Genomic DNA, 27,366 nt, shown 5'->3' with positions numbered 1-27,366 from the left:
CCTGAGCAATTGTTTAAAGCCGTGGAAGATGGGCATGAGTGGAGCTGAAAAGGGTTCAGAATGCTCCCTCTCGTGCATCAACAGTGAAAGTACAGTTCGTGTGCAGATGAAAGGCGGGGAAAAATGGAGGTGTTTGGGGTTTGACGAGCTCCATAGCTGGAGGTGAGGCAGTCAGGCAGACACCGACACGCCGCGGTGACAGTTGTAGGGTGCTTGATGTTTAGTGAACCTATGGAAAATGAGTTGCCTCTTAAGGGTAAAGAAAACATGATATAATACAGGTATTTAAATCCTCACCTATTAAATTAAAGGTAAACTGCCTGCATGTAAATTTAATTTTCTCATCCGTTTATGAGTGAGAAAAAATTTATTTTTATAGTTATTTGTAAATTTTTTTTACTTTAACTCTTTAATATAATTAAGTTATCTAATTATCTTTATTTTTTAAATAGAAAATTTTAAAATAAAAATATAATTCTTTTAAATTCATCACATTTAAATTAAAATCTAAAATATTTTTTTATTAAATTGAATAAAATTTAATATATTTTTTTATTAAATTGAGTAAGATTATTTTTTTTAATCTGATCAATCGATTGATATACTAAATTTTAATTAAATAGTGTTAAATTTATAAGAAATTATATCATTATTTTTATAGAACAAAATCTTTTATTATTTTTTATAAGTATAAAAAGTTTAAAATGAGGTATAATTATTTCTAAATTTAGTATCATTTTACTATAATCCAATATATCAATCGATTTGTCAAGCGAAAAAAGAGTTGTATTTAATTTGATAGAAAATATATTAGATTTTAATTTAAATGTGTTGTGTTTAGGAGGAATTATATCTCATTTTAGACTTTTTATATCTAAAAAAATAAAATCAATTAGGTAAATCTGTGTGTAGCAGGGAGTTAAAGTAAAAAAAAAGTTTATATGCAGAGAGTAGGGTTGTAAACAAGCTGAGTCGAGCCTGAGGTGTTTAAACTTATTTAATAAGGTAACCAAATCGAGCCGATCCGAGCTTAAAATGAACTAAGCTTTTGAAATGAGTGTTCAAGATTGGCTTAGTTTATTTTTTATGAGCTTGAGCTTATTTGAAGTTTGGTCTGAGCTTGGTTCGTTTAGATATTATCAAGCTCTCAATTCAAGCTTAACTTGAGCTTGTTTGAAGCTTGGCCTGAGCTTGGTTCATGCAGATGTTATCAAACTCTCAATTCAAGCTTGTTTGATTGTTTGAAACTTTTAGTTGTTTGATTGATTATTGAGTTTGATAATTTAAATTTATTTATTTATTTTATTTTATTTTATTATTTATTTATCATATTGAAAAGAGTTTTATTAATGAATATGGTTTGTGAACAATATTCACGAACGTTATTCACGAACGTTGTTCACGAACGTTAACAAGTTGAATACATATGTGTTCAAGTTTGTTTATTTAGCTTAACGAGTTGTTCAAGTTTGTTTGTTTAATTAATCTTATGTATATTGAATGAATATAAATAAGCTTTTACCAAGGTGAACACCAAGCTTGTTCACGAATGCTTGGTTCATTTACAGCCCTAGCAGAGAGTGCAAATAAATTATTTCTACTATAAGGCAAAAGAAGTTAATTTTACTATTAAAAATTTTAGGATAATTTGCTATTAAACTAATTCCAAGTGAATGGTTTTTTCCTCTTTTATCTATTGAGTAAATTCAGAAGGTTCATCAAATGTAGATTCGCTATATTAATGACCCCCTAGTGTCGGTCTCATGAATATGGAAGGAGATACATGTAGGTATACAGGCATTATACGCATGGTGGAATAAATCTCAGGTCGTCAGTTCCTGAGAATCGACCCCTGGTCATTACGTTAGAAATGTCATGCACCCACCGTCTGTGCTACACCCTGGGGGCATCAAAAGGTTCGTCAAACTGTGATGGGAAGGCGGTGAACATGGTATATTGGCGATAGGAGTGGCGATAGTGAATTTTGATTAAACCTATTTGTGCCGTCAAAATAATGTAGCCCCAAGGCTAGACTTATAAGCTGTTTTAAGATGGTATAATTTTAGTTAAAATTATTTTTAAATGGTGCAATTTTAACTAAAATTGTGTCAAAGTGGAGCATAAAATGATATTTAAAAGAGACGTTTTTTTTTGTTTGCTCTTCGAGGGAAAGAGGCATTGGCCGAGAAGATGACACAGCGTTGGAAGAAAAGTCGGCGGAGATAAAAAGATATTAGCCTTATAAAAATTTATGGAGGATAAGATGAGGATTTATGAAATTATATAAGGATATTTTAGAGAAAAAAATTATTAAAATAAGATCTTTTTTAAAAAAGTAAGGTCTTCCATACTTTTTTAAAAACAGCTTATAAACTCCAAAACAGCTTATTTTGACAGCTTATAAGCTGTTCGAAAAAAAATTTACCAAACAAATTTGAAAAGCTTATAAGCTCCAAAACAGCTTATAAGTTGTTTTAGAGAACTTATAAGCTCAGCCAAACACCCTCTTAAAATTTTTGTAAATATTCATTGCCAACAATTAACTAAATTAATTACATTTGATTATACTATTTTAATATTAAGTCTAAATAAACCATAAACATAGATCATTGTAAACTGAAAAATGATCACCTGATGACCAAAACAACAAACAAAAAATGAGTCCATCTTCTAGAGGACAATTTCTTAGAGGAGAGTTTATTGTACGTAATTTTATTTTGCATTGTAAGAAATTGATTTCACGGTAATAACTTTACTATATTACATTGAGACTTCTCTTTAATAAGTCCATAATCTATTCTTGATAAACATAAAATAGAACCAAAACAGTTACACATAAACAAGGAATTACATCTCGCAAGAAGATCAATCACAATAATCTTATGACAAATAACAAACAGTTCATACATACAATCCAAATAAATCGCCTAAAATCTTAATTAAGCTTTAGCAAGTGAAATTGTTGTATCAAAAGCAAGCTCTAAATGGCCAATAACAAACCCATATATCTTGCACTTCAATCTCTCAATCTTTTCCTTCAGCACCTCCCCTTCAGATGTCTTCCCAACCCCATCCAACCAATCATTTATCCTTTTCAACTGTGACAAAACTGCTGCAACTCTGTTATCGTCAGAGTTCTCGCCGAAAAGGCGAAATCCAGCCTCAATTGCTTCCTCTACAAACTTCAGAAACCAAGCTTGCATTTCGTACTTGAACATATTTGCAAAATCCACAGCTTCATGTGCACCATCACCGTGAGTCCAAGTGCCAATTGAGGCAATGGAAAGACCCTTTGAGTGACATTTTCTGGTTGATGAGTGCTTCTTTGGCACATTCTTTCTCTGAGGATGATCGACTTGTGGGGATGCAAGTTTTTCGGAAGCCTTTTGATTTAGTGGGCATTCGGTATCAGTGTTCAGCAAATGGATAGCTTTGAGGTCAGTGGCTAATGCTGCCTGGACCCAGAGGGAGGCCAATCTGCCTTGCTCGGTTGGAGTTGCATCCTTTAGTCCATCATCGTTGCGGCTTGCTGAGAGAGATTTAGCGACAGCTTTACACCTTAGAACGTCGTCATAAGTTGATAGAAATCGGTTGATTGTTGGCACAGGATTGTTGGCTTGGGACAATGAACAGAGTTCAGAAAACATGCTGCAAATGGGAGTTAGGAGCTAAGTTAGTCGATGGTTTATCGAAACAACATATATAAAAGGTTACCTAAGATTCCTGATAAGAGATTCAGCAACCAAGGCTTCTTCCAGAGCATCTGCTGCAGCTATAGAGGCAACATTTCTTCTTTGAAAAGCCTCCTGCATGTGTCAATGCACAATCAAAACAGCAAACAAACAAACTACTGGGTTTCTTGATTGTTCATCATGAAAGGCAAAAGAATGATCAAGGCATACTTTTCCTAATCTTGCAAGGTGATCAGGGATGGAGTCGAAAGATATGCTGCCATCAGTCCACTTCTTATCATGAAGTGTAATTCCTGTGGCCATGTTGCTTGACTTCTCCGACGAAGTTGAGGAGTCAGACTTATTGGTTGCTCTTGGCGTTTGCATGGAACACAACTCCATAGCACTTATTTCCATTGTTTCAGCATCACTCAGTCGCCTTGAAATTGCAACCTAAAACAGTCAAAATTGTAAACTTAAACACTGAATGAGAAGGACTATATGTTCACAAACCTAAAAACTTTCTTTTAACTTAAATGTTAAAGAAAGGTTAGTGAATTATTTGTAAATTGAACATATGAATACACTCCGAATTTTTTAAAATGTTCTAACTTATGTTTATTGGATTTTCAATTATTGGATGTGAATTCAATGTATAGAATCTTTTAGCCTAATCCGTTATCATCTATGGGTTGATAACGGATTAGATTCCTATATAAATAAGAGGCCCCCAAGGGTTTAGGATATTTTGACCTAATTTTTTATTCCCCATCGATAATAAGCTTTTCGACGTCGTCAACCCCTAAGCCCCTCTTCTTTCCGCTGGATCTTCTTCCATAGGGATGATGACACTAGGACAAGGATAATGATTCTTCAATCAGGTTCCTTGTCTTTATGTTTATATATTAATTTTTTATGTCATATTTAATTGATGAAACTAGATCTTCTTGTTCTTGTATTTTCTATATGTGAGTTCTTTGTGTTTTAGAATTCATGCAGTTTAGATTTTTAAAAAAACTAATAAATGATGCCCAAATCACATGCTCAAATGGTAGAAATGAAGATCAGCTTAGGGAAGATTGCCTATTTCTTTGATTAAAACACAGAGATGAACAAATTGGGGTTCGAAAACCCAACATACGAGATGATGCTTGAATGGCCTAAACTAGTGGACACGTCAAATTTTAATTGAGACTAAACTGAATCTCGAGTCAAGAAATTAATAGGCCAATAATTTTGTAGCAATTTCTCTTAATTTTAATTGGAATTGGTATCTACTTACAAATTTACTGTAGCCTAAAAATAATTAAGATGACATAATCACTCCACCATTTACCTTCTTATAGCATTACACAAACAAACAATTTCTGTTGTATGTATGAGGATAGTGTTCGTCTAAAGCGTGAAATACATAATTCATGAATCTGTAAATAAAACTTACAGTGCTCTTTGGAGAAGAAATCAGAGAAGATCTTGTCGTCAGAAGAATAATCACAAATGAAACCAAAAAACCCTTCAACTTTCATGAACCAAATCCAGAATTGAACCTTACTCTCTCGTTCATCTTCTCTTCTTCCTGTCTTCTTCTTTTATAACTTGGACGCTATAACTATTACGACATGAAGTTATTAGCATTAATCACCTTACATTACTATCGCAGTAGTAATTTCTTGGAGGTGGTTTATGATGAGCGTCGTTTCTAGCACAGTAATGCCAAAATCTCCCACTTGTTCAAGTTAAACCATAAAAACAAATGTTCACAAAGAACATGAAGAATAAAGACTGATTGTCACAAAAATCATAGATCATGAAGAATAAAGACCAATAGTCATCATGAAGAATAAAGACCAATAGTTTGAAATTGTCAAATTGAATTGATTTTAACAAACTCGTCAAATCTAGAAAACTTTTTCTAGATTTTAGCTTGAATACTAGCAAGGGGATACATAAGAGGAAAATACTTTTTGTTACTCTAGTGACTTTTAAGTTAAATCCCTCTCACCACTTATTGTGGCAAAAGGTGATATAGGTCCTGGTAGAAAATTGAAATTTAATCTTTCTCTTGCTAACTTACTTTTAGCAATGACAGACACATTCAATCGCCTTATAATTTGTACTATTTATTTCGATAAATAAATATTCACTATTTAAGTGCACTTTACTTGTGTGATTGAATGCTCTTAAACTTACTTATTGAATGTCCGCAATACGATTCATGACATAAAAGAACTTGTGATTGAATCACAAGTAGTGAGCATCTCTATATATGTAATTATGAAAGTATTAAAATATTTCCTAGTCAATAAATTGATATATTCAAACATCACCAATTCTATGAAACTAACATAGGTTATACTCCTTGATATAACCAAACAGTTATTACTCATTAGTTGGAGACATTAGAATGTCAGGAGTTAAGCATGGATTTTAGTTATGATAACTAGTTCATTGGAGTGACTTGCTGTAAGACTTCATATAGTTCTCTACATATATGAATATGTTTATGAAGTTATTAATGCAGCTCGAGTGCAAGTTTCCTTCAACTTGATCATGGAGACTTATACTTTGGCATCTTGAGCAAAGCATCGCCTTGAAGATGTGGGCCAAAGATGATTGGATATAAGTCGAAGTGCCCGAAGATGTTTGGATAACCCACAAAAAATTCACCGCTCCTTGTGAGAAGACATATATCCAATGGTCACTTGTCAGGATTATAGCTCAAAGTCTTTACAAAGCTTCACATGTTAAGAGTATGAGACTCTTAGATACATGTAGGAGTAATTTGAATCCACGGGATGAGTTACCTGGGCTATGTGTGACATAGTCAACCTAGTGGGGAAAGACACATAAACCATGTTCTGCACCAAGTGGATATAAAACGAGTGAAAGAAACAAATCACAACTCACTGTAGTTGTTCAATGGTTCAGAACTAGTTCTAGAATCAACTGTGATTTTTCGGTTAATTGAAAATCATGATGTATTACTAAGTGTCACTCATGATCAATTCATAATTAAATAATTAATTATAGACGATCAAGATAAATCGAGAATCTATTGGGTCACATGTACTACGAATATCTAAAAGATATATAAAACAAGTTTAAGAATTTGACTTTTAGATCAAAAGATAAGATATTTGATTGGACCAGACAAAAGATAAATATGGAAGATATTTTATGGGAACGGAAGCACGGATGAACCACATCTTTTATTGAAAAATTAGACCCTATTTAGTTTAGTAATAAACCAAATTGATTTGGTTTAAACCAAATTGGTTTAGTTGTGAACCAAACACCAAGAGGTCAATGGGCCAAATTTTGGTTAAGGAATTTTGGGCTGGGTTTGAACTTTTTAAACCAACTTATCAAGAGAATCTATATATTGATATAGAAGAGAGAAATTTAAAGAACCAATTTATTATTCGTTGGTTTAAGTTTTTGAAACCTAACCTCTCCCTCCGCTCCCTCCTTTCTATACCGCCGCCCACCAAGAAGCCAAGGATGGTTTTCTTCCTAAGTTTCTTTGTTTCTTCTTCCTTCTCTTGGATCGCATCGCCTCCATGCTTGGCTAGTACTAATCGGAGGCGAACTTTGTTGCTCACCGGAGTTGTCTTGAAGAACTCGACATATATATGAATAGAGGTGAGGTCTACGTCGCTAAGTTAATGTGCTACACCTAGAATAATTGTTATTCTTAAGTTTTTGTTTTACGATTATGTCTATGTGAGTTGTATCCTGTATGCATGTGGTGTGTGTTTTGTAATAAAATAGTTTTATTATAGTCTTTTTGTTTCCGTTGCATGTTTTGCGAAACATGTTAATTAAGCACACAATACATCAGGCATCCCCTAACAGGTTGTTAATACAAGACTGTAGAAAGCACTATCAAGTTCCTTCTTCGACAAGGTCAGAGGCAGAGTAGCCCCTTACAACAATTGGAAGCTCAAAATAAAATTACAGAACTTAATACAAAGTGTGTTACTTCACAACTAGCTTTAGGATGTTATTTATACCCTCTTAGTAGAATTAACCATTTTACTAACGTGGCCATCTAGGTTGCTTCCAATGATCCAGGATGCCTCCAATAAGATGAGTTGTTATCCACACAACATCTTTTTGTTGAACTTTCACCATTGGAGGTGGCTCAGCTCATCGGAGCCACCTCAAGTGGGCTGGTGTGGATTCTCGTTTCTTATGCGCATCAAATGTCTCTTTTCTTTGGAGTCGCCTTGAGTGAACATAGGCGCCTCAAATCCCACGGCTGTCATCCGCAACGACGACTTTAACTCTAGTCATCTGAGATGCCTCGGGTCATTTGAGGCACCTCGAGTTTTCAGGGCACTTCGAGTCATCCGAAGCCCCTCGAATGGTCAATATCAGAATGGGTGATGCTTCGGTCGTCCGGAGTTGAACTTGAACCCAACTTCAATTTTCTCCTCGAGTAGATTTCCTCCCAGTTTCTCATCCCTTGGATGCACCGTGTTCGTCCTCGCTCCACCGATATACTCTTCCGCAGCTCCTCATACCTCGGATGCATCGACTCGTTGGCTCCCTTTATATGTCATCCTTCTCGCTCGCTACATCTTCATCTCAACTTCTTATATTCCTAAATTCCTACTTACTTTGACATAAGGTATGAAACACACAGGACCTAACTTAACTTGATTGATCAATATCAAAACTAACCCAAAATACTTACAATCTCCCCATTTTTTATATACATCAACCCGAGCTAAAATTAGGGTAAACAAATAAGAAATTGTATATGAAAAAAAACAATTAAAAACAATTATACAATCATAACGTAAATGTTTTGTAATTAAGTCCTCCTCTTAATTTAACACTATTTTTAACACTACTCTCCTTCTTTAATCACATCAAAAATATTTAAAAAGAATGAAAATAGTAGATAAAAAAATTGAAAATTTTTCCAACAGATGTAAATAGGTGATGCAAGTTTGTATAATTTTACTGTAATTATTTTACAAATAAAATAATATTTAAGAATTAAACCATATATTTGACAAAAATAATTTTAAAATTAATTTTAATTGTTGAAAAATACTGAATTTTTTTATTAATGTTAAACATAATCAAACTGATTATGGAAAAAAATTTCATGAGAAAAATATTTTTCTGTTAGAGAGAAAATATTTTTCATTGCAGAAATAGGTATTTTTGAAAATAAATATTTAAAAATAAATTTCAACATCAAACCAACTTACTATTTTTTTTTGAATATTCAAAATATAATGGTTATTTATAGAAAAATCAATTTTTTCAAAAATTAATCGCCAAAAATATTTAATTTTAAATTTTTTAAAAAAAATTATACTAACATAACACATTTGTTCATCACAAAAAATTTAAACCTAAAGAAAATTGAACAGAAATTTTACGAAAAATAATTTTACTAATATTTAAAGTAAATTTCTAGCATGCAAATAAAGATAATTTAATAGGTTAAAATAGATTTTGGAATTCAAAATAAATTTCTACTTATTGAATTTACTTATATTTTCGTGGAATATTAAGGTTTTAAAATTTTCTAACTTTGCCCCTATAACTTCTTAAATACCAATTAAGTCATTCATAATTTCTAACATGTTTTATAGGAATATTAAAAATGAGTTTAAATTTGTAGAAAATTGTTTGATCTCTAATTTTTGAGTTTTCACTATTTCTTTTAATTTTTTATTTTCATTTTTTGAACTTTTCTAGTTCTAAGCATGTATTTTCCAATTCAGTTTTTACTGTTCATTTTTCTATTCAAGAAACTTGCTTCTAGATTTACCTAAAGATCTATATAACATTTTTATTACATCATATAATTTATCGGAGCGTAAGAGTTGTACCTCACTGTGTCAAACTCGCAAGTGGATGCTTCTGCTTCATTGATGCTCTCTACTGAGGTGTCTTTGTCGTTTGATTCTTGATGGTTCACTATTAGTGATAGTCCAGTATATTCGATCTCAGATTCTTTTGACGACAACTCACTCCACATCGCTTTGAGACTTATTTACTTGGACTTTCTTAACCCTTTGTCCTTTTCTTTTCCTTTATTCTTCATTCTTGGACCATTGTTCTGGACGTGACCTTGTTGGTCACAGTTGTAGCATCTTATGTCTCTGTTCTTTTTCCTTCGAACTAGCTTTGTCGCCTATTTCTTATCAAAATCGTTAGTTTTAAAAAATTGACTCATTTTTCTTACTAGATAAGTGTTGAACCCCGTGGTTGTTTTGATATGATCAACCAAGTTAGGTTAGATCCTGCTTGTTATTCAATCCCTATGTCTAAGTGTACAGGAACTTAGGAGTGCAGGAAGTCGAGCGGAAGACGCAGCTAGTGAGAAGAACGCCACGGAAAGGGAGCCGACGGGCTCGGTGCGTCCGAAGGACGAGAAAGTTGCAGAAGAGTACTCTGATGGACGAAAAGAATGTGCGCGGCGTTCGAGGGACGAGAAGCCGACATAGAAGCCAGCTCGAGGAAAAGACCGGAAGATGGGTTTGGGTGAGATCTATTCCAGATAGCGGAAATCACCCAAGCAAACAGAGCCAGAGCAAAAAAGACTCGGACCGAGGCGAGCTGAAAACGGAGCAGAAGGCCCGGATCAAAAATCAAACCTGAGCTGACTTTCATGTCCGGGCGCTCGGGTCAATCCCGGGCGCCCGGACCTCCGGGCGCCCGGAACAGCCCGAGGCGCCCGGAGTTGGATTTTGACCAAATCGAGTCAAAACTCGATCTGAACGTTGGGGGATAAAATTTTATCCCCCCAGGGCGCCCGAAACCCTTCAAGGCGCCTCGACCAAGACTATAAATAAAGCCTTGGTCCAGATCTTTTCATTAATTCAAACAATCAACTCTGTATTCATTTCTAGCAATAGTTCTGAGCTTTTAGTGTATAAAAGGCTTCTCCGCCTTCAGAGAAGGAGATCGTTAGTGCGTTTTTCATTGTCTTGGATTAACAACTATCTTTGTTATAACCAAGTCAACTTCTGATCTTCTCTGATTCTTTTTGTCTTATTACTTTATTATTATTGCTATTTATTTTGAGTTGAAAGTCTTGAGAAGGGTATCTTTAATTTTGCAGGCAATTCACCCCCCTCTTGCTGGCCCCCGCTGCGCCAACAAGTGGTATCAGAGCCCGATAGCCTCAGAAGGACTAACCGCCAACTGAAGCACAAAGATCATAACGATGGCCGGCGCGAACATTCATCCCCTGAAATTCGACGGAGACTTCGCTACTTGGAAGCGAAAAATAGAGGTATTTTTTAAGACCGAATTTGATATCCTTTTAATAATGAAATATGGATATACAGCACCAAAAGACAAAGAATACAAGTGGACGAAGAAGGAGCAGGCCAATTTCGTGGCCAACGGAAAAGCAGAATTTCACCTGCCCAGCGTTCTGCCGCCCCAGGAGGTAAGTCAGATCGGAAGTTACAACTCCGTCAAAGACCTCTGGGACAAATTCCCGGAGCTCCACGAAGGCACCTTAAAAGCAAAGCTAGCGAAGCGCGACATCCTTTGGACCCAGTTAACGAACCTCCGGATGAACAACGGCGAGAAGGTAGCGCAACTCCAGGCAAGAATTAAAGAGTTGATCACTCAACTGACCAACCTCGGAGAACCGGTAACGAACCGAGACTCTATCCGATATGCGCTCAACGCCTTCTCAAGAACTCCAGAGTGGCTGCCCTTAGTAGATGCTTACTACACCTCTAAGGACCTTGAGGTAAGTAGTTTAAAAAATTTATTCTCTACATTTAAACTTCACGAGTCTCGAATCGCATAGCCAAAACAAACGGAGAAGACGAACCTCAATATTGCCCTACAAGCCGAAAAGGACGATCTCGATTCTAAAGCATCGATCGACGAAACTGAAACGGCTCTTCTGGTAAGAAAATTGAATAAATTTATTAAAACTAACAAATTTAGATTGCAGTCGAAAAAGCATCAACACTATAAAAAGATAGTTCTATGTTACAATTGCAACGAGGAAGGACATATCAAGGATGACTGCCCCAAATTAAAGAAAAAGGATAAGTCTGAGAGACCGATATCCACTAAACGCAAAAGTCTGAATGCCACTTGGGATGATTCTTCATCATCCGAATCAGAAGTCGAAGCCTTCTCTGGAGTAGCACTGATGGCCAACCATCTCCTTGAAGATGACTCTGACTCGGAGATGAGTATAGATGAAAGGGGAGGATCCTCAGAAGAAGAAGAAAGCTGCAACAAAGGGGGAGCATTACCAAGAGAGGTAAGTAAAGTACGCGATCTCACCCCTACTCAGTCCTTTAAATTTATCAAAGTGCTTACGAAAAATCTAGCAAAATTAGAAAAACAAAATGCTGAATTGAAATTGAACTTAACAAAAGCATGCCCACTAGAAATGTATGATAATTTAAAATTAGAAAGTGAAAGATTAAAAATTGAAATTGAGAAGTTGAAAAATAATCATGCATGCTTAAGTAAATTTCCAAAATCAAACTAAGAACTTTTGGAAAATTAAATTGGTATATTAGAAAACATCAGGGACAACTTAGGAAAGTTCCAAGAAACTATATACCCCCTAAGTTTCTAATTAATCCAGTATGAAAGAACCTTTACTGGATTCCAAAACCATTGCTAGATTAAATTTAAAAAGTTAAAGGTTTTCAATGAAAAAATTAAACAGTGAATTTCATTATGAGGCTTTGACTAGAAAGTGCTTGTTGCTCTAATAACCAAGAAGGCCTAGTGCATCGCCACTGCCTAGAAGCCAAATATAGAAATGAAATGTTTAATTAACTTTCTTGAAAAGCATTAAAATTAGAATTAAATAATGCTTGTAAAAGTTCTTCAAACATTTTTTTTCAAAAATATCTTTTGAGAAAATAATTTTGTTTAAGTTAAATTTTTTTAAAATTTATTCTTAGAAAAATTCTCCTGCAAAAATTTTTTTAACTTAAATTTTTTTTTTTTTTAAATATTTAAAACTATTTTTTCCTAAGTTAAAAAATCCTCTAACAATTAGAATTTTTTTATACTTAAAACCTTGGATTAACTTAGAATTTTTGCTAAATCTTAAGGAAATTCCTAGAAATATTTTTGAAAATAACTGATTTTTCTACTCAGAAATTTTTTGATTTTCTCAAACATTCTCTAAAAAAATTTCATTTAAAAAAAAAACCCTTACCTTTTACTTTTTTTTACCCAATTCTTTTTGCTGTGATCAAAGGAAGAGAAGTAGGTATACGAGTTAAGGGGGAGTTAGGAAAATTGACAAATTAAATTTTTTTTGGTATTGCAAATTTCTTTTTACAATTTTTATGCTTAAACTGTTAGTTAGTAATTTCTTTGGAATTACTATTTATTTTTATATCCTAACTTGAATTTGGGTTGATGAACATCAAAAAGGGAGAGATTGTTGAACCCCGTGGTTGTTTTAATGTGATCAATCAAATTAGGTTAAGTCCTGATTGTTATTTGATCCCTGTGTCTAAGTGTGCAGGAACTTAGGAGCGCAGGAAGTCGAGCGGAAGATGCAGCTAGCGAGAAGGACGACACGGGAAGAGAGCCGACGAGCTCAGTGCGTCCGAAAGACGAGAGAGCTGCGGAAGAGTGCACCAGTGGACGAGAAGAACGTGCGCGGCATTCAAGGAATGAGAAGCCAGGATGGAAGCCTGCTCGAGGAAAAGACCGAAAGACAGGTTCCGATGAGCCCTATTCCGAATAACGAGATCACCCAAACAAATATAGCCGGAGTAGAAAAGACCCGGACCGAGGCGAGTTGAAAACAGAGCAAAAGGCCCGGACCAAAAATCAAAACTGAGCTAACTTTCATGTCCGAGCGCCCGAAACAACTCGGGGCGCCCGGAGTTGGATTTTGACCAGATCGAGTCAAAGCTCGATCTGAACATTGGGGGATAAAATTTTATCCCCCCAAAGCGCCCGAAACCCTTCAGGGTGCTCCGACCAAGGCTTAATAAAGTCTTGATCCAGATCTTTTCATTAATTCAAGCAATCAACTCTGTATTCATTTCTAGCAATAGTTCTGAGCTTTTAGTGTGTAAAAGGCTTATCCGCCTTCAGAGAAGGAAATCGTTAGTGCATTTTTTGGTTGTAAACAAGTCAACTTCTGGTCTTCTCTGATTCTTTTTGTCTTATTACTTTATTATTATTGCTATTTATTTTGAGTTGAAAGTATTGAGGAAGGTATCTTTAATTTTGCAGGCAATTCACCCCCCTCTTGCCGGCCCCCACTGCTCCAACAAGAAATGACTCTAAATCCGATTCGTTCTTCTTAGCTTTAAACGCTAGATTCTAATTCACTCCTTTTCTTTTCTTAGTGTTGATCATCGAGATTCGTGAAGTTTTGAAGTCGAAAATAAATTTTTTAAATTACTTATCTTGAGATCTTTAGAGATGTAGTAGGAGTCTATAATTAATGTCCATTCCAAGGTTCTTGGAAATACATTTAATGCATATGAGAGGGAATCCTGATTTGACACTGTTTCTCCAAGATTGGTGAGTGTGGTGATCAACTCCTTGAGCTTTACATATAATTGATCAATTAACTCACCATTCTCCAGTTGGAGGTTACTGAGTTTGTTGTGGAGCACATCTCGTCTAGGTAACTTGATCTCTGAGATTCCTTCATTAAGCTCCAAAAACTTCTAAAGTTTTTGGCAAAATTGTTAACGCTGATTCAGTTGACTTCTTGAGGCGGTAATACGCTTAGAAGATACAACTTGACCTTACCATTTGTCATAAACTCGATCTATTGCCTTTTGTTCCAAATGTACTTCCTTTTCTTCTCCGTTCTCATCCTTAGGCTTTTCAAAATTATATTTTATAGTTAGTAAAATATCGAAATCAGTTTTAAAAAATACCTCCATTCGACGTTTCCACAACATGATCTTCCCCTCGAATTTAGTGGGCAAAAGCTTGATCTGACCATCTTCCTTGTTATTTTAGTCGGCAGTTTGCCCTTTTAAGGCGAACGGTCTCTGATACCACTTGTAAGATCGATTAGACCGATAGAATGGCTAGAGAGTGTGAATAGCCTACAACTTAAAAATTTAATCTTTCTCTTGCTAATTTACATTTAGTTGTTGGTCCCTTGGAGGCCGGCAAGAGAGGATGAATTGGCTGTATAACAATTACAAACCTTTCTCGACTTCCAACTCTAATTAGTAGCACAGTTATAACAATAATTAAATGAACAACTTTAAAAAGAAAGAGGTAAAAAAGTTATTTCGTTACAACCCAAATGGCTATTAATCCAAGGTAAAAAAATACTAAAAATTTCCTTCGTTGAAGGTGGATAAGCTTCTTACACTTTTTGAACGTTTAGGAGTAAGTTAAGAAATAAATACTTGAGTTATTCTCTATTTCCTAGGTCAAGGGATCTTTTTATAGCTCTTGAAAAATCTTATCCGAAGCTAAAAGACGCCTCCAACAAGATGGAAAGCACTTCCAGCGAGTCAAGCGAAGATAAGGTTTTATCTTAGCTAATGGTTAATTTTGCCCGATCTAAGGCACTTTCAAAGGATTAAAGACGCCTTCTATTGGTGGTTGAAAGCACCTTCAACAAGGTTGAAGGCGCCTTCCCACAGAAAGGCATGAAAACACCTCCAACCATATTGAGGGTGCCACCAGCGGCTCCGCAGCTCACCGTTGGTTCTTTCGCTATGCCAATCACCTGAGTAATTTCATCCATCAGAAATTGGGCTTACCCAGACTCATCTTCCGGCCTTCTCCTCGAGCAAGCTTCCGCTCCGGTTTCTCGTCTCTCGAAAACGTCGCGCACTCCCTTCTCGTCCCAGCATACTCTTTCGCAGCACCTCGTCCCTCAGACACACCGAGCCCGTCGACTCTTTCATATACCGTCATTCTCGTTAATTGCGTCTTTCGCTCACTTCCTATGCTCCTAAGTTCCTGCACACTTAGACATAGGACATTAAAACATAACAGGACATAACCTGACTTGGTTGATCATTTCAAAACTACCATGGGGTACTTATAATCTCTCATTTTTTAATATGAGCAACCCAAGTTAAGTTAGAGTAAATCAAATATAAATAACAGTAAGATAATAATTTTTACAAATAAAAAATGTGTAAAAAATTAAATAAATTTACCCTCCCCCTAGACTTAATCTTAATTTTCTCCCTTTGATCACATTAAAAAAAATAAGGTACTTTAAAATGACTTGGAAGTCAGTCCAAAACAAAGTTTAAAGAAAAATACTATAATAACGATTATCCAAGAAATAATAAAAGTTTAAATTTCAACAAAATCTAGACTTTAATAAGGTATAAATGAATTTTAAAAAATATTTTTGCACAAACGAGTTACCTTAAGAAGAAAATAATTTCAAAAAAAAAATTTAAATTTTAATACCTACCCTTTTTCAATAAATAACAAATATTTTTAGATTTGACAAATTAAAAAAAATTTTATAACAGCTAACTATTTAACAGTTAGTGAATTAAACATTTATTTCAATAATTAGTTTGCAGGCTATGGCGAGACACTATGTCTTCTTGAATATTAAAACAACAGTCATTTCTAGACAAAGTTTTTTAAAGAAATTAAACATTTAATTTTCTTTCTACAAATTTTAACCTTAAAAAAATAATTTATTCTAAGCAGGATTTGGGAATCCAATATAGGTTTCTTTTTACTGGATTGATCAAATATCTTTTAGGAACATATTTTAGTGATAACTTTCTAATTTGATCCTTATAATATCTAAAATATCAATTAAGTCCTTGATAATATATAGAATATGAGCATACAGAATTTTAAAATTTTTCTATTTGTTCCTTTAACGTAGCATTTTGAATTTTCAATTATCAAGCTCCTCTATTAAGCAAGATTTTGTTAAGATTCTTTTTATTTTTAAATTTTCTTATTTTTTCAAATTTGTTTTTGGTTTTTAATTTGCATATTAATTTAGTCATAGATTTAATATCAAAGTAAAGTTTATCAGGAGATTAGAGACATACCTCACTTACCATGTTAGATCTGAAGTTTGATTCTCCCCCTGCTTCGCTATATTCGTCTGATGTAGCTCCCCCTTCATCAATACGCTTATAAGGAGCTTTATTCTTTGTGATTAGCCATTAATGCTAGTTCAGCGTATGCTTCTATTGCTGACTCAGATGACGAGCTTTTGTCCCAAGTCGCCTTGAGATTCTTGTGCTTATTTTGCTTGGGGCCTTTGCCTTTTTCCTTTTTGAGTTCCGGGTAATCCTCCTTTATGTGTCCTTTTCGACGCTGGTAGCATCGAACCTTCTTACTATTTCTTTGATTTTTTCTGTTCTGCAATTCTTTAAATTTATTAACTTAAATTTTTTTTAAAACTTTCTTATCATGTACGCTTCTTGGTTTCCTTCCATATCTGAGTTTGACTCAGGTTCGTCCTTCTTGGTAGCTCTTAGTGCCAAATTCTGGCTTGACTCTACTGTTGTACCTGCACATTAAGTCTCATGTAATTCTAAAGTTGAAAACATTTCCTCTAGGGTACTTACCTGTCGGTCCTTCGAGATATAGTAGGCATCTACGATCGAAGTCCATTCAGGGATTTTGGGAAAGGCGTTTATGCATAGCGTACCAAGTCCCGATTGGTTACCGTTTCATCGAGGTTGCCCAGTCCGATGATCAGCTCCTTGATCTTCGTGTGCAGTTTGGCTATCTTCTCACCTTTTTCTAGATAGATGTTCGTCAATTTGTTTCGAAGAATGTCCCATCGTGCGAGTTTCGCTTCGAATGTTCCTTCGTGGAGTTCCACAAATTTCTCCCAAAGGTCTTTTGCCAATATATAGCTTCCGATGTGATTTACTTCTTAAGACGGTAATACACTTAAAAGGTGATATTCCACTCTGCTATTTGCTCCGTTTTCATCCAGAGGTACTCTTCTTTCTCTACGCCTTGTTAATCTTTTGAAACTGCAAAATCGTACTTAATTATTAAAAGAATTTCAAAGTCAGCTTTTAAGAATATCTCCATTTAACATTTCCAGTGTGTGAACTCCCCCTTGAACTTTAGTCGAATGAGGCTTGGTCCGGCCATTGGTTTTGATTCGGTCGATAGTTAGTCCTTCTGAAGTGTTCTTGCTCTGATACTAATTATTGATCCCTTAGAGGTAAACAAGAGGGGATGAATTACCTATATAACAATTACAAATATTTCTCGAGTTCCAACTCTAATTAGTAGCACAATTATAATAACAAATTAAATGAACAACTTTAAAAAGAAAGAGGCAAAAGAGTTACTTGGTTAACCTAGATGGTTGTTAATCCAAGGCAAAAGAAAGCACTAAAAATCTTCTTCGTTGAAGGCACTAAAAATCCTTCTTGGAGGTACCTTCCAATCTTGGATAAGATTTTTCAGGGGTTATAAAAAAAACCCCTGGACCTAGAAAATAGACAACAACTCGTTGAAGGCGGATAAGCTTTTTACAAGGTGGAAGGCGCCTCTAGTGAGGTAAGTGAAGATAAGGTTTTATCTTCACTAACGATTAATTTTGATCAGTCGAAGGCACCTTCAAGGGGTTGAAGGCGTCTTCCATGGTAGTTGAAGGCACTTTCAATCATGTTAAAGGCGCTTTCCCACCACATTGAGGGCGCCTCCAGCAGCTCCACAGCTCCCCGTTGACTCTTACGCTGGCCGATCGCCTGGATGATTTCGTCCATCCGGAATTAGGCTCACCTGAACTCATCTTCCAGCCTTCTCCTCGAGCAAGCTTCTACTCCGGCTTCTCGTCCTTCGGAAACGCCACACACTCCCTTCTCGTCCGCCAACGTACTCTTCCGCAACACCTCATTCCTCGGACGCACCGAGCCCTTCAACTCTCTCCCGTGTCATCCTTTTCGTTAGCTGCGTCTTTCGCTCGACTTCCTGTACTTCTAAGTTCCTGCACACTTAGACACAGGGCATCAAAATATAACAGGATCTAACCTGACTTGATTGATCACATCAAAACTACCACAGGGTACTTACATTAGTAATGACACATATATTAATTAACAAATAAATAACACAAAAGAAAGTAGAGACTATGATGATTTTACTTGGTTACAACCTGCGTGATTATTAATCTAAAATTGTAGAAAGCACTATCAAGCTCTTTCTTCGACAAGGTCAGAGGTGGAATAACTTCTTATAACAGTTTGAAGCTTCAAATGAAATTACAGAACTTAATACAAAGCGTGTTACTTCAAAACTCACTTTAGGACGCTATTTATAGCCTCTTGGTCGAAGTGACTGTTTTGCTAACGTGGCCATCCAGAGCACCTCTAGTAATCCAAGACGCCTCCAATAGGGTGAGTTGTTATCCACGCAACATCTTTCTACTAAACTGTCGATATTAGAGACACCTCGATTCATTAGAGGTGTCTCGAGTGGGTTGATGTGGATTCCCGCTTCTTATTCGAGTCGCAACGCCTCTTTTCTTCGGAGGTGCCTTAAGTGAATGGAGGCACCTCAAGTCCCATAGCTATCATCCGCAGCAATGACTCTAACTATGGTCATCCAAGGCGCCTTAGGTCATTTGAGGCGCCTTGAGTCTTCAAGGTGCCTCGAGTCATCCGAGGCATCTCGAGTGATCAACATCAAAAGTTAACCATTCTTTAATCCACTCGCTTGATGATGCTTCGGTTGTCCGAAATTAAGTTTATCCTAACTCAATTCCGATCTTCTCCTCGAACAAACTTCCTCCCGACTTCTCATTTCTCAGATGCACTGCGTACATCATTCTAGCTTCACCAGTGTACTTTTCTATAACTCCTTGTTCCTTAGATGCAACGAATCCGTCGACTCCTTTCTCGTACTATCCTTCTCACTCACTGCGTCTTCCGCTCAACTTCTTATGTTCCTAAGCTCTTACTCACTTAGACACAAGGTATTAAACATACAGGACCTAACTTAATTTAATTGATCAACATCAAAACTAACCCAGAGTACCTACAGATAAAACCATCATGTTGCCCAACAACAGTAGAGCATGCATATAAGGGTAAGACAATCAATGGGGTATTTCACACCTATTAAGAATCAACCCTGACTTATCTATGGTAACTCTCCTGCAAAAACCATCTACGCTAGCCCTTGGGGCTACATTCTCACCCCTACTATTTGTCATGAGATGTAATGTTGCTTTTATTAATATGACTAGTCTATTAATTAATCAATTATTCAATAATATGACACATAATATATATCTTTATTTTGATTGAATAGCATTTACCTTCTTTGTGTTAAAATTATCTATTTTCTCATTTGTTGATGGGTGTCTCATATTTGAATGAAAGTTAATACAAGAGATGTTATGGAAGAAAATTTTGTTAACATTTTTCGTAATAAAATTCTATTACGATTTTATATAATAAAATTTTATTACAGTTTTTCATAACAGAATTCTATTATGATTTTTCATAACAAAATTCTATTACGATTTTACTAGGTCTGAAATTTATATATTATTTATAGGGATCATTGTAAACCTATTGTACACTCACAAGAATCATTGAATGTGATTCTCTTGTGTAGAAAAAATTCTAATAAAGCTTCGATCGTTTTTATGAAGTAGGCACATCGCCGAACCACTGTAACTCTTCTTCTTGCTCTTCTTCTTCTCCTCTTTCCTCGTATTTGCTCCTTTTGTGTCTTTGTCTTGTTGCTCCATGCAATCTCTTTTTCTCTTCCTTTTCTTCTGCATTAGAGGTTAAGAGGTGTTTGCCCTCTTCTTTCTGCAACAATTGATATCAGAGTTACGTGTTTTGAAGGATTTCTTCAACATGTCAGGGCCGAGTTCTGCTAAGTTTGATATAATGAAGTTTGACGAAACCAGAAACTTCATATTATGACAAAAAAATAGTTAAGAACTTGTTAGTGCAATAAGGCATAGTGAAGGTGCTAGGAGAAGGAAATTGAAAAGCAAGGAGAGATCATATTGGAAAAAACCTCAAGCGAAGGCAATGGCAACAATCAGGCTTTGTCTTACGGATGATGTGATGTATCATGTCATGGACAAGGAGTCACCAGTAGCAGTTTAGCAAAAGCTAGAAAGCTGGTACATGTCAAAATCATTGACAAACAAGCTGTATCTTAAACAAAAATTATTCGAGCTAAAGATGATAGAAAGAACTGATCTGAGCCAGCACATCAACATATTCAACTACATTGTAAGTGATTTGAAGCAGGTTGATATAAAGATCGAAGATGAAGACAAGGCCTTGATGTTGTTGAATTCACTACCTTCATCTCCTACGTACGAGAATTTGATTACTACGTTGATGTGAGGTAAGAAAACTCTCAAATTAGAGGAGATCACAAGTGCGTTACTAGGTTTTCACCAAAAGAAGAAAACAAGCGATGAAGTTTCTCAAGGAGAAAGACTTATGATAAATAGCAACCAAGAGCGTAGTAGGAGTAAATCTCGACATGGATCGGGTAACAACAACAAGGCTCATTCTAAGTTGAGAAGGAAGAAGGTGATCACGTGCTGCAAGTGTGAAAGCAAAGGTCATATCAAGAGAGATTGTCCAGAGATAAAGAAACATGTTACAGAGAACAAAAATAGTTTGACAAAGTCTGCAAATATAGTTTGATCCGGCGGTAAGAACAGGGGACCCCCGTTCCAAGAAGTCAACGCCACGTGGAGGTCAAATGGTTAACAAGACTATCGGAGAAGGGTGGACTGACCGGCCGACCGGAAGTGGTTGGACCGACCGGCTACCGGTGTCCAACTAAAAGCAAAGGTGCCCCGGAGGGAGTCGGGGTTCCGACGCTCGTGGAACATGGTCATATGGCCGAGCGGGTGGCTTACTCGGCCGAAGGCATAAAGTAGCAATACTGCGAACAGTCCACGGAGTACACTACCGGGATTCTCCCTAGCAGTATGGAGTCAGGTAAGCTTTTCTGACAAGCCCATACTGAGGTATGGGCTGAGGACACGTATTAGCCTCTGTGTGTGTGCGTGAGCCCCTTCCCAGCTCTATATAAGGGGCCTCACACTTCGCCGGAGGTACGCATTCTACGATATTCGAAGTCACTTCTTTGTTGTCCACTTGCCTGACTTGAGCGTCGGAGGGTCGTCGCCGAGAACCCCTTCCCGGCCCGACTTCTTTGCAGGTTCGCTGGAGCTCCGCACGACCGGTCGGAGACCTGCGCCAGCAACTAGGAGAGCGTCACGTGCCCAGCATCCGTTGATTCAGCGATTCGGACAAGATCATAGTTGAAGAGGAAAAATCAGAGAACAGTAATGGAGATATGCTATTAAGTTATATCGAGTTTAAAGCAGCTAATAGATGCATGGATTTTAGATTCTGCATGTTCATATCACATGACTTCAAACAAGGATTGATTTGACACCTATAGAACAGTGAATTCTAGTTCAGTGTTGATAAAAAACGATGCATCATGCAAAGTTATCGACATAGGGAACATCAAAATCAAGAAGTTTGATGGTGTGATCAAAATCCTATATGATGTCAGATTATACAAGAGCTAAGAAAAAATTTGATCTCGCTAGGCACACTAGATGATATTGGTTATAGTTATAAATCAGTAAACGAGGTGATGAAAGTCAGCAAGAGAGCTCTAACGATAATGAAAAGACAAAAAATAGCAAGGAACATCTATAAGGTGGTAGAGACTATAGTTGTAGGTGAAATCACCTCGGTGGAGTCTGAATCAAACAGTATAATCTTGTGGCATATGCGGCTAGGACATATGGGTAACGTGAGATGTTAGAACTTCACAAGAGAGATTTGTTAAAGGATATCAAGACATGCAAGCTTGAATTTTACAAATTCTGTATTTTTGGGAAACAGAGCAAAGTGCAATTTAAGACGACAACAAACAAGACGAAGGAGATTCTGGACTACGTACATACAGATCTCGCGGGACTAGCCAGTGTAACATCACATGGAGGGCACTTGTATTTTGTGATTTTTACTGATGATTACTCACGAAAAGTCTTAGTATACTTTATGTGTCACAAATCAAAAAATTTTACAAAATTTAAATTATGGAAAACTGAAGTGAAGAATCAAACTGGAAGAAAGATCACATGTCTTAGATCAAATAATGGGATTGAGTACACAGATTCAAAATTTTAGAAATTTTATGAACAGCGTGGGATAATGAGGCATTTCTCGGTTTGCAAGAGACCTCAGCAGAACAGGGTAGTGGAAAGATTGAACAAGACAATCATTAAGAAGGTAAGATGTCTCAGGTTAAAGGCTAGCAAAGAATTTCTAGACAAAAGCAGTTAACATGACATTATCTCATTAATAGATCACCAAGGGTATCACTAGAAAATAAAGTATCAGAGGAAGTATAGACAGGAAATCAAATAGATTATTCTCATCTTCGAGTTTTTAGATGTCCAACCTCTATGCACATATTTAGTGAGGCAAGATCAAAGCTGGATACAAAGTTAAAACAGTGCATTTTTCTAAGGTATCAGAAAGAAGTTAAAGGCTTCAAGTTTTAGGATTCAAAGGCAAACAAGATGGTGATCAGCAGAGATGTGGTGTTTGACGAAAAAATTATACTACAGTGTACTCAAGAAGAAGGAAAGAAAACACCACAGAGCAACATGGAGAAAATTATTGGGCAGGTGGAGCTAGAGAGTCTCCGATGATTCTTGCTCAGAGCACGCGAAGCATCACACTATAGCTAGTGACAGAACGAGATGAGTCGTAAAACCACCCACCAGATACGGATTTAAAGACTTGATATCTTATACACTTATCACTAGTAGTAAAGATCCTATGTCTTTTCAGGAGACAATACACAGCTCTGAGAAGGACAAGTGAACAAGTGCTATGGCAGAAAAGATGGAGTCATTGCATAAAAACCAAACGTGGGATCTAATGGAACTTCCCGAAGAAAAGAAAGCTATAGGGTGCAAATGGATATTCAAAAAGAAAAAAACAATGTCGGAGAGAGAAGAAGTGAAGTTCAAGGCTCGGTTAGTAATAAAGGAGTATTCACAAAGAAAGGGAGTTAACTATGAAGAAATTCTCTCCAGTAATAAGACATACACAATTAGAGCAGTGTTGACTTTGGTAGCACATCACGATTTGCAACTAGTGCAAATGGATATGAAGACAACATTTCTTTATGGAAATTTGAAGGAGCATATTTTTATATCACAACCTGAGGGATTTAGTCAACCCGAATAAAAGCGATTGGTTTACAAGTTAAAGAAATCACTCAATGGATTGAAACAATCTCTTAGACAATGGTACACACGTTTTAATTCGTATATGATTCAAAACGAATATAGGAGATGTGAGTATAATTGTTACATATATGTGAAGAACCTTGAAGATGAATCACTGATTTTCTTAATACTATACATAGATGACATGTCCGTTGTTGCAAAGAAGATGAAAGAGGTCGACAGATTAAAGAGGCTATTGAGCAAAGAATTTGACATGAAAGATTTGGGAGAAACCAAGAAGATTTTTAAGATAGAAATTCACAAGAATAGAGTTGCAGGATGATTATGGTTGTCTCAATGTAACTATGTGGAGAAGATGTTGAATACGTTTAACATGAAGAATGCAAAGTTGGTGAGCACATCCCTGGCGCATCACTTTAAGTTATCTAATACACAGTATCCAAAGACAGATGACGAGATCCACGAGATGTCAAAGGTTTATTATGCCAGTGCAGTTGGTTGTCTGATGTATGCTATGGTTTGCACGAGACCAGACTTAGTGCAAGCAGTTAGTATGGTAAGCAAGTTTCTCTCAAATCCTGATCGACCACATTGGGATACAATGAAGTAGATTTTCAGATACTTGAAAAATACAATTGATTATAGCATCATGTTCAGTAGACAATCGGAAGATCCTTCAGTTGCTGGATACACAAATGCAAACTATACAAAAAATTTAGATGACAGGAGGTCTACTATAAGATACATGTTCACTATATCAAGAGGGCATATTTGTTAAACATTGTCTACTACGAAGTCAGAGTACATGACAGCAGTTGAAGCAAAGAAGGAAGCTTTATGACTTATAAGGTTAAACAGAGAATTAGGAGTTTAGCAAGATAAGGTCAAGTTATTATGTGATAGTTAAAGTGCTATCTATTTGACGAAGAATCAAGTATGTCATGCGAGAATCAAGCACATTGATGTGAAGTTTAACAAAATCAGAGAGCTGATTGCTTTCGGAAAAATTCAATTTGAGAAAGTTCACACTACAGAAAATGCTGCAGATATACTGACAAAGCCAATGACCACACAGAAATTCTAGCATTGCTTGAACTTAATCCATATCTCTAGATACTAGAGGAAGGAAATCCAGACCCAGAGATCAAGGTAGAGTTCTATTCAAATAGTCGTGTTATTCAAATGGGTGAATATTCATCAAGGTGGAGATTATTGACGAATAACTCATATTTAAATAAAGGTCAATGCGAGAGTATTATGAAAGAAAAATCTATTAAGATTTTTTTTAATAAATTTTTTTTACGATTCTATATAATAGAATTCTATTACGATTTTTCATAACAGAATTCTGATGTGATTTTTCATAACAAAATTCTGTTACGATTTTATTAGGTATAAGATTTATACACTATTTATAAGAATCATTGTAAACATAGTATACAATCACAAGAATCATTGAATGTAATTCTCTTGAATAGAGAAAATTCTAATAAAGCTTCAACCGTTTTTGTGGAGTAGGCACATCGTCGAACCACAATAACTCTTCTTCTTCTTCCGCATTAAAAGTTGAGAGGTGTTGCCACCTTCTTTACGCAAAATCACTTGATTGAGTTTTCCCTAAAATTTTGATTTTCACAGTTCTACTTATCCAATACTTGTTAATACTGCCATGTATTTCACCTTGTCTTAATTGTTTAACTTGTCTAATTATAGAATCTATTATTGTTCTTCAAATATGTTCAATCATCTTAATATTGCTACACGTTGAAATTATATTATACATATTCAATCTTAGATCTAATGAAGTTAAAAAAGAAGTTTTATTTTTATAAGTTTCTCTAATCCAATTAACTTGGAGTTTATTCTTTCATGCTCTGAATCACAATTAAACATATGAACATATTATAGCAAAGTTTTCGACAGGTACCTGAGTTCGCAAAATTGATTCTTTATCCATTTTTCTCTTCGATCCTCCCTTCTCCTTGGGTTCGGAAGGCAGAACCAAACTAGTCATGGTTGAATCATCCCAACTCTTTCTTGTGGACTTGGCAGAACCTATGAGTGCATCAGACCCCATAGCAATCCCAGCAACGACCACTCCGAATTTCTTCTTCTCACTGCCGTCCCCAGTTGCCGGCGATGGCACTTTCAACCCGATCGACAGCCTTCGTGCTGGGGACACAGAGCTGCGCCTCTTTATCTGGGAAGCAGAGGACTTCCGCCCCGCTGGTGATGGCTGACGGTACCTTGATGGGACGACAATGGCGGGCTCTCTCACAGATCTCCGATTTTCCTCCTTGGCCGCAACAAGGCTAGGCACCTCGCACTTGGATGGGATCGGGGACGATTGCCTCGAGTTGGCCCTTGCCGCCATTGCCGGAGAAGAGTGCCGCAAGTTTGCCTTCAAGGCAGGAGATGGCTCGCGTGAAAGCTCCACTTTTGTATCAGCGCTAACGGCACCACTCTTCACGACGGACAATTTCTCTGTGACGGGGGAGGAGAATCGCGTTGTCTTTCCTGAGCAATCTCCCTGGTTCTTGCCTAATCCGACGACAACATTCTCCTTTGAAGCAAATACGAATCTTTTTTCTACTTGGTGGGATTGATTGGCCCCGAAAAAGGAGGGGAAGAGAGGAGGACCAGCGTCAGCGGCGGTGGCCGGCTGGATGACGAAGCCGCGGTTTCCGGGGGAAGAGAGAGCGATGAGAGGGTCAGGGGATCCGACGAAGGGGTGGGGACGGGCACCGGGAACGGGTCGGAGACCGACGGCGCGGGGCGCAGGGTGGGCGAACTGGAGACGATCGACGTGGACGAGCTGACCCAGTTGGGGCCGGCTGGAGAGGACGGCGTCGGCATCAGCGTCGGAGAGGGAGACGTAGGTGGAGTTGGCGGAGTCGGATAGCTGGAGGTAGAAACCGTGGGAGGGCAGGAAGCTGCCACCAGTGGGGACCGAGAGGGCGGGGACGATGCCGATGATCTGGAGCACGGCGGAACGATGCTCGCCGACCACACGGGCGTCAGTGTTCATGGACTGGAGCAGCTTCAGGAGGACGCCCGGCGTGAGGGACGCCATGACCGCCGTTGAGCTCCGTGCGATAGCAGATCGACGGAGCGTCACGGGGAGAGAGGGGCCGTCATCGCGTCAGCAGATCGACGGAGCGTCACGAGAAGAGAGGGGCCGTCATCGCGTCACGTGAACACAAGCGGCGGAGCGGAGGAGAGGCGGCATTTATTACTGCTTTGAAATTTGAAATTCCCGCTTATACAAATAAAGAAAGAAGTGAATCATGAATATACACCTTCCATTTTACACAATATGTCGACGTTAGGGAGGTTAATAGATCGGATTCGAATAGGTTTTTATATCTTTTTTTCTTATATTTATCGAGTATTGAATATTTATTTCCATACCAATATTTATTAAAGAATTAAATATATTTTATATTAATAATTTTTTTTCCAACTAATTATTATCATTTAATATAAATATATTAAAATTAACATCAT

General features: G+C 36.8%; 1 protein-coding gene across 1 annotated transcript; it reads right to left on the bottom strand.

Annotated features, from left to right (window-relative positions):
- Positions 1–2,852: 2,852 nt before the first annotated feature.
- LOC122030458 lies at positions 2,853–27,097 on the bottom strand. The gene is made up of 4 exons (XM_042589668.1): positions 25,787–27,097; positions 3,903–4,124; positions 3,715–3,806; positions 2,853–3,648 (listed from the first exon to the last, which is right to left on the bottom strand). Exons 1-4 carry the CDS (start codon positions 26,930–26,932, stop codon positions 2,940–2,942), a joined length of 2,169 nt encoding a protein of 722 aa, XP_042445602.1. The 5' UTR covers positions 26,933–27,097; the 3' UTR covers positions 2,853–2,939.
- Between the last annotated feature and the right edge of the window lie 269 nt (positions 27,098–27,366).

The sequence above is a fragment of the Zingiber officinale genome, chromosome 1A (genome assembly GCF_018446385.1).
Source record: "Zingiber officinale cultivar Zhangliang chromosome 1A, Zo_v1.1, whole genome shotgun sequence".
Lineage (NCBI taxonomy): Eukaryota > Viridiplantae > Streptophyta > Magnoliopsida > Zingiberales > Zingiberaceae > Zingiber > Zingiber officinale.
The sequence above is the reverse complement of the archived record's forward strand: the minus strand, read 5'-3'. Positions and strand labels throughout refer to the sequence as shown.

Excerpts from the sequence above, each read along its gene's own strand:
- LOC122030458 (XM_042589668.1), bottom strand. The coding sequence starts at position 26,932 with ATGGCGTCCCTCACGCCGGGCGTCCTCCTGAAGCTGCTCCAGTCCATG. Across the intron at positions 4,125-25,786 it reads AATCAATTTTGCGAACTCAG|GTTGCAATTTCAAGGCGACT; the intron begins GTACCTGTCGAA and ends TGACTGTTTTAG. Across the intron at positions 3,649-3,714 it reads TCTCTTATCAGGAATCTTAG|CATGTTTTCTGAACTCTGTT; the intron begins GTAACCTTTTAT and ends TCCCATTTGCAG.